The 6,853-nt window shown below is 38.8% G+C and overlaps 1 protein-coding gene across 1 annotated transcript; it reads left to right on the forward strand.

Moving 5' to 3' along the window:
• Positions 1–2,270, forward strand: LOC114192154 (beta-conglycinin alpha' subunit-like). Its single transcript, XM_028081777.1, has 6 exons — positions 1–633; positions 702–877; positions 966–1,046; positions 1,163–1,465; positions 1,564–1,828; positions 1,922–2,270. Exons 1-6 carry the CDS (start codon positions 48–50, stop codon positions 2,119–2,121), a joined length of 1,611 nt encoding a protein of 536 aa, XP_027937578.1. The 5' UTR covers positions 1–47; the 3' UTR covers positions 2,122–2,270.
• The last annotated feature ends 4,583 nt before the right edge of the window (positions 2,271–6,853 follow it).

A 6,853-nucleotide genomic window follows, 5' to 3' on the forward strand; every position in this document is an offset into this window, starting at 1 on the left:
TCCACCTTCATCATTCAGAGTCACAGTAGTAATTAATTAAAGATACTATGATGAGATCGCGGTTCCCATTGTTGCTGTTGCTGGGAGTTGTTTTCCTGGCCTCAGTTTCACTCTCATTTGGCATTGCGTACTGGGAAAAGGAGAACCTCAGTCACAACAAGTGCCTCCGGAGTTGCAGCAGCGAGAAAAACACGTACAGGCACCAAGCATGCCACGCTCGTTGCAATCTCCTTAATGAGGATAAAGAACATCAAGAAAGAGAACATTCACTACCACGACCACGACCACAGGAGGAGGAAGAGAAAGAAGATGAAAGCAGACAACAACGTCCATTCCCTATCCCATTCCCTATCCCTATCCCTCGCCGACCTCGCGAACATGAGCAGCACCATGAGAGTGAAGGTTCTGAGTCATCAAGAAAACAAAAGAACCCTTTTTACTTCAGCTCTAACAGGTTCTTCACTTTCTTCAAGAACTCACATGGTCACATTCGCCTCCTCCAGAGGTTCGACCAACAATCCAAACAACTTCAGAATCTTCAAGACTACCGTCTTTTGGAAACCCAGCTCAAACCCCACACCCTCCTTCTCCCCCACCATGTCGACGCTGATTACATCATCATCATCCTCAGCGGTAATTAATCAACATCACCACTTGCTTCGGCTTCTATGGTTAACGGTAACTAATATTTTTAATTACAGGGAGAGCCATACTTACCCTCGAGAACCCCGACGAAAGAGACTCTTACAACCTTCAGAGTGGCGACGTTCAGAAAATCCCTGCAGGGACAACTTTGTATTTGATTAACCCTGACAACGAGGAAACACTGAAAGTAATGGCACTTGCCAGACCCGTTAACAGCCCTGGCAGAATTGAGGTACTTCTTTTTTCTTTATAATGAATTATTTGATTAATTCTTCTTCTAATTTGTTTCCAAAAGATCAATCTTTTTCTTTTTTCTGCAGAATTTCTTCCTATCTAGCACTGAATTCCAACAATCCTACTTGCAAGGGTTCAGCAAGAATATTCTGGAGGCCACGTTCGATGTAAGCAAGCAATACTCCATCTAATTATTTTCATCTCCTTTTAAAGGTTTGTCTAAATTTTCAATTTATATGTTATTATTACGTTTAATTGTGTTGTGTATTTTACGGTTGCACAGACCCAATTCAAGGAGATAAACAGGGTTCTGTTTGGAGAGGAGGAGGGGCAGCAGCAGGACGACGAGGAGAGTCAGCAGAAGGGAGTGATTGTGAAACTGTCAAAGGAACAGATTCGGGAGCTGAGCAAACATGCCAAATCTAGTTCAAAGAAAACTATTTCTTCTAAAGATAAGCCATTCAACTTGAGAAGCGGCAGCCCCATCTACTCCAACACGTTGGGAAGATTCTATGAGATCACTCCAGAGAAAAATCCTCAGCTTCGCGACATGGATGTCTTCGTCAGTTTTGTGGATATGAAGGAGGTAACTGGACCATTGATTTCTATTCACCTTTTTTTTTTTTTTTGTTTGGAATCTACTTTTGAGACATTAAACAACGATTTTTCTTCTCACAAATTCAGGGAGCTCTTCTTCTACCACACTACAATTCAGAGGCTATGGTCATGCTGGTGGTTAATGAAGGAGAAGCAAACGCTGAGCTTGTTGGAGTAAGAGAACAGCAACAAGAGGAAAGTGGGGAAGTTCAGAGGTATAGAGCTGAGTTGTCTGACGAGGATGTACTTGTAATCCCAGCAACTTATCCAGTAGCCATCAACGCTACCTCCAACCTGAATTTCTTTGCTTTCGGTATCAATGCTGAGAACAATCAGAGAAACTTCCTTGCAGGTATATATATTACATATCGCCATCAATTTGAATAAATGATGGGATTTGTTGTTTACTATTGCTAATGCGTGATTGAAAATTGAAAATTTGAAGGTGAGAAAGACAATGTGATGAGCGATATACCTAAGCAAGTGCTGGAGGTTGCGTTTCCAGGGTCTGGTGAGGAGACTGTGAAGCTAATAAAGAAGCAGACAGAGTCGTACTTTGTGAACGCTCAGCCTCAGCAAAAGCAGTCTCAAGAAAAGGAAAAAGGAAGAAATCCTCTCTATTCAATTTTGAAGGCTTTTTACTGAGTATACTAAAATAAAATGTATGTTGTAATCGCTCAGCGTGAGCGAGGAAAGTATCGGACTAGTTAACTAGAACTCGAGCTCTACGTAGCGTCTATGACTAAATAATAAATAAATCGAGCAGCATGCAATGCTTTTGTTGTCTTCTTCAACTGCCTGTTTTCTCCTTAGCTAAAATTAACCGACAAAACCAGTTAATATAACTGAATGGTTGACACGAGTTTGAATTACTTTCAGTGGCAAAGTGTTTGTCTTGGTTCATAAGAGTCGATGAAAGTAAGCAATTCAAGAAAGATGTACGGTACCAAGAAAGATACAATACAGACAGCCAAATTGTTTCGCCCAGAACAAATCATCAACAAGGGCGCAAGAAAAAAACAACTAAAAAAAATAGGAGAATGAAGACAGAGAAATTACGTTGTTTCAGAAACATGGCAATGACAAGATCAAGTCTTCATTATAAAGAATTCACTTCTATGATCAAGATGAACACCGAAAATGACGCTTGATGTACATATTTTGTTCATGCACAAAACCCCTCAGGACCAATGCCTCTTGGAAATGATAACTGAGAGCCACAAAAGATGAATATGGTAGGACCGATATAAAAGATGAATCCCAAGGATTAATCTTGAGGCATCATCAACAACCTTCCTTTTTGAATTTGAATTCTTGAGTTTTCTGCCTGTTTCTCTGTTTCAAAATACACGGGTTGCTTTTCCACGTTTAGTTTGATGGGGAATGCCTTCTCTCTTGGTAGTTTCTCTATTCTTATCAAGATTTGACAGTTTGACAGGTGGGACTACATATAGATTAATAAGTTAAAATGAAATCCATAAATTATTATATAAATAGTTAGAATGGAATTCAAGGTAAAAAATAAAACATGAAAAAAATAAATTCTATACAAAATTATTGTCTAATATTATTCTTTATCTATAATAATATCTAAAAAAAAACAATTTTCTAATATTAATATATAAAGAGATTTTCTCAAAATATCAATTTACTTTTCAAAACATAATTATTTATTAAATTTTTAAAAATTCATCATTATTTTTATAAACTTTTTTTTTCTAATTATCAAAAATTATTCTTTCATTTTTTTTATATATTTCATTTTATTTTTAATAAATATAATTTTATTTTATATATTAATTTAATAATGTTATATTATCATCACCCATTAATATCACGCATATTTAAAAAATGTGTACACACAATCGCGATAACATAAAGAGATTCTTTAGTCACTCGCTTAGAGGTCCATTATCTGTGCTAAAAGGTTTGTGGTCTCTACTAAGAGGTCCTTGATCCCTGTTGAGGTTCTAGTTACTTGTGAAATCCCTTGTCACTTGTCGAGAGATCCATAGTCTTTACTCAGAGGTCTCTGATCTCTGTTGATCTCTACTGAGAGGTCCCTGATCTCTGTTGAGAGGTCCCTTGTTACTTGTTGAGAGGTTCCTGGTCTTTGCTGACAGGTCTTGGTATTTGTTGAAGGTTCTTAGTCACTTGCTGAGAGGTCCATGGTCTTTGGTGAAAGATCCATGGGCTCTGTTGGGACACCCCTGGTCACTTGTTAAGAGGTCCCTTGTCATTTGCTAAGAGGTATCTAATCACTACTGAGAGGTCATATGCTGAGAGGTAGGGGTGGGCATGGATTGGATTTTTAATGATCCAATCCACATCCAGTTTAGATCCAAATAATTGGATTAGACTTTCAACCCAAATCCATTTTTTTAGTAAAAGTAGTTTGGATTTTTTTAAAATTCATATCCAAATATTTGGATCAAGATTTAAATCCAATCCAAATATTTGGATCAAGTTCAAAATCCAGAATTCACTTTTTATAAAAGAAATAAATTGAATTTTTTAAAACTTGTGTCATTAAGGACAACACGACTCAGTTTGTACAGGTCGTTAGGCACGACCCGTCTGAGTCGTTATGCCGACCCATAGATGTGTCAATTTGGCCCAGCCCACAAGGCTTGGCCCTGGCCCATGTGGGCTAAGGCCAAAAAAGCCACCATCAAAGAAGCCCACAAGACCAAAAACCCTACAAAAGCCCTATGGGTCAGAGTCAACCCATGGACTTTCATCTTCAACATGAAAAATATATTATTTTTTAAAATAGATCAGGATAAGCACGACGACCCGAATAGGTCGGACGACCTGGACATGCCTTACAAAACGGATGGGTCCAACGACTTGAACGGGCCCGATGACCTGGACGGGCCTGACGACTCGAATGGACGCGACGACTCAAACGGGTCTGATAACCTGGACGGGATCGACAACCTGGACGACACAAACGAGTCTGATGACCCAAACGACCTAGACGAGCCCGATAACCCGGGCAGACTCGACTACCCGAACAAGCCTTACGACCCGGACAGACCCGATGACACGAATGAGTCTGTCTGGGAAGTTGGGCCCGTCCAGGTCATTGGACCCGTTCGTGTCGTCGTGCCATCCGGGTCGTAAGGCATGTGTAGGTCGTCAGGCCCGTCCGGGTCGTCGAGCACGTCTGGGTTGTCTGGCTCGTCCAGGTCGTCGGGCCCGTCCGGGTTTTCGGGTCTGTCTAGGTCGTCCGAGTCATCAGGTCCGTTTGAAACGTTCGTGTCATCGTGCCCATTTAGGTCTTAAGGCTCGTTTGGGTCTGCCTGGCCCGTTTGGGTTTTTGGGTTTGCTTGACCCGTTCAGGTCTTCGGGTCCGCCTGACCCGTTCAGGTTTTCGGGTCAGCCTTACCTGTTAAGGTCATCGGGCCCGCCTGATCCATTCGGTTCTGCGAGCCCACTTCACCCATTCGGGTCATCGAGCTCGCTTGGCTCGTTCGGATCTTCGAACCTGCCTGGCTCGTTTGGATCTTCGAACATGCCTGGCTCGTTTGGGTCTTCAAGCTCACTTGGCCCGTTCGGGTCTTCGGACCTATTTGGCCCGTTCGGGTCTTCAGGTCTACCTGGCTCGTCGGGTCATTGGGCCCGCCTAGCCCGTTCGGGTCATCAGGCTCACTCAAATTTTTCATATTGTTGGGCCCGATCGACTCATTCGGTTTGTCAGACCCGCCTAGCCCGTTCATATCTTTAGGCCCGCCCAACCTCTTATGGTCGTCGGATCTGCCGGATCCGTATAGGTCATCGAGCAAGGCCCGTCCAAGTCTGAATTTAGCATAGTCCATCTCAACCTTTAGTCTAACCCAACTAAAAATTTAAATTGAAAATTTGGATTGGATTTTTTGGATTATCCATATTTAAAAATCTTGATTTATAAAATGGATATTCAATCCATAAAATATATAAAATGTAGATTAGATTGAAATACAGATCCATTAAATGGATTGGATTTTTAATAAAATGGATTATAAATGGATTGGATTGGAGCAAAAGTGGATTGGATCAAGAAAATTAGATTTTTTGCCCACCCCTACTGAGAGGTCCTAAGATTTACTTTTGTTGAGAGATCCCTAATTTCTATTGAGCTGAGAGGTTCATAGTTTCTGTTGTTGAGAGGTCCTTGATCATTTACTTATAAATTCTAATCACTTAATTAATATTTAAAATATTATAAAATAAGTACGATCGTGAATATATTCATATATTTATATAAAAATAGACAAAAATCTCACTCACAATAGACATAAAGATGTAAGTAAATAAAATTTTTATTTTAAATTTTGTATAAGAATTTAAGACACCGTATATATATATATATATATATATATATATATATATATATATATATATATATATATATATATATATATATATATATATATATATATATATATATAACTTTTTGTCTAAAAAAATTAGATAATCAAATCTTCTATTTTAATCAATTTGGGGTTTTTAATGAAACTATGTAATTTAGTAAAGTCTTTATCTTTTATATCAGAAAGATCTAATTGATTCAAAAAATTGAAAGGTTAGTTTTTATATACTTCAAACAGTTGATAGATTTAAATTTATTGTTTCCAAAAATAAACTAGGCCTTGTCCTGAAGAGCTCTATAGTTATTGATTATTTCGTTCTATGTTATTGTTTTAAGGATTTACTGTAAACGTCAATGACTTTAATTATATATTTTTTTAAATATAAAATAATTTGAAAAGAATGCAAAAATATTATTATTTGATTAAATGTATAAAAGTACATACAGATGGAAGGCTTTAAGTGAAACATTTTACATTGCAGCTTATTATGTAGTTTAAACATAATAGACCGTACTGAACAATTACTTATATTTTTAGTGTATCTTGGTGCTTTCCCTTGATAAAATGTAAGTCCATAATTACAGCAATTACTGTGCAGTGTCATAGGACTCTGTAGTCTCTTGGATCATGCATGGATGCTTGGCAAGAAAAAAGACAAATAACGCAGGAAAAAGGACAACACAGACACAAAAGGAATCACGCAACCTCACTCAACTTATTACGATCGCCGCGTCCATGTATGTCTAAATGCCATGCACAGCAACACGTGGTCAACATGCACTTCAAATCGCTCACCATCTTAACCCACACACCAACACATTGCATGGTTCTGCGTCCACAGCCAATGCTCGCAATCCACCTCCATCGTAATCACAAGCCACCTCTATCTCTTCCACCATCACACTTATTTTCAATTCAACACACGTCATTCTGCATGCAATCCCCAGGCCAAATGTATATACGTGTTATCAACACCCCTCTCTCTTGCATATATAAATACCCATAATCGCTCCCTGTTTTCC

The sequence above is a fragment of the Vigna unguiculata genome, chromosome 7, assembly GCF_004118075.2.
Source record: "Vigna unguiculata cultivar IT97K-499-35 chromosome 7, ASM411807v1, whole genome shotgun sequence".
Lineage (NCBI taxonomy): Eukaryota > Viridiplantae > Streptophyta > Magnoliopsida > Fabales > Fabaceae > Vigna > Vigna unguiculata.

Bases quoted from the DNA above. Each gene is read 5' to 3' on its own strand.
- LOC114192154 (XM_028081777.1), top strand. From the start codon at position 48: ATGATGAGATCGCGGTTCCCATTGTTGCTGTTGCTGGGAGTTGTTTTC. The intron at 634-701 runs GTAATTAATCAA...TTTTAATTACAG, and splicing joins CATCATCATCATCCTCAGCG to GGAGAGCCATACTTACCCTC. The intron at 1,047-1,162 runs GTAAGCAAGCAA...ACGGTTGCACAG, and splicing joins TTCTGGAGGCCACGTTCGAT to ACCCAATTCAAGGAGATAAA.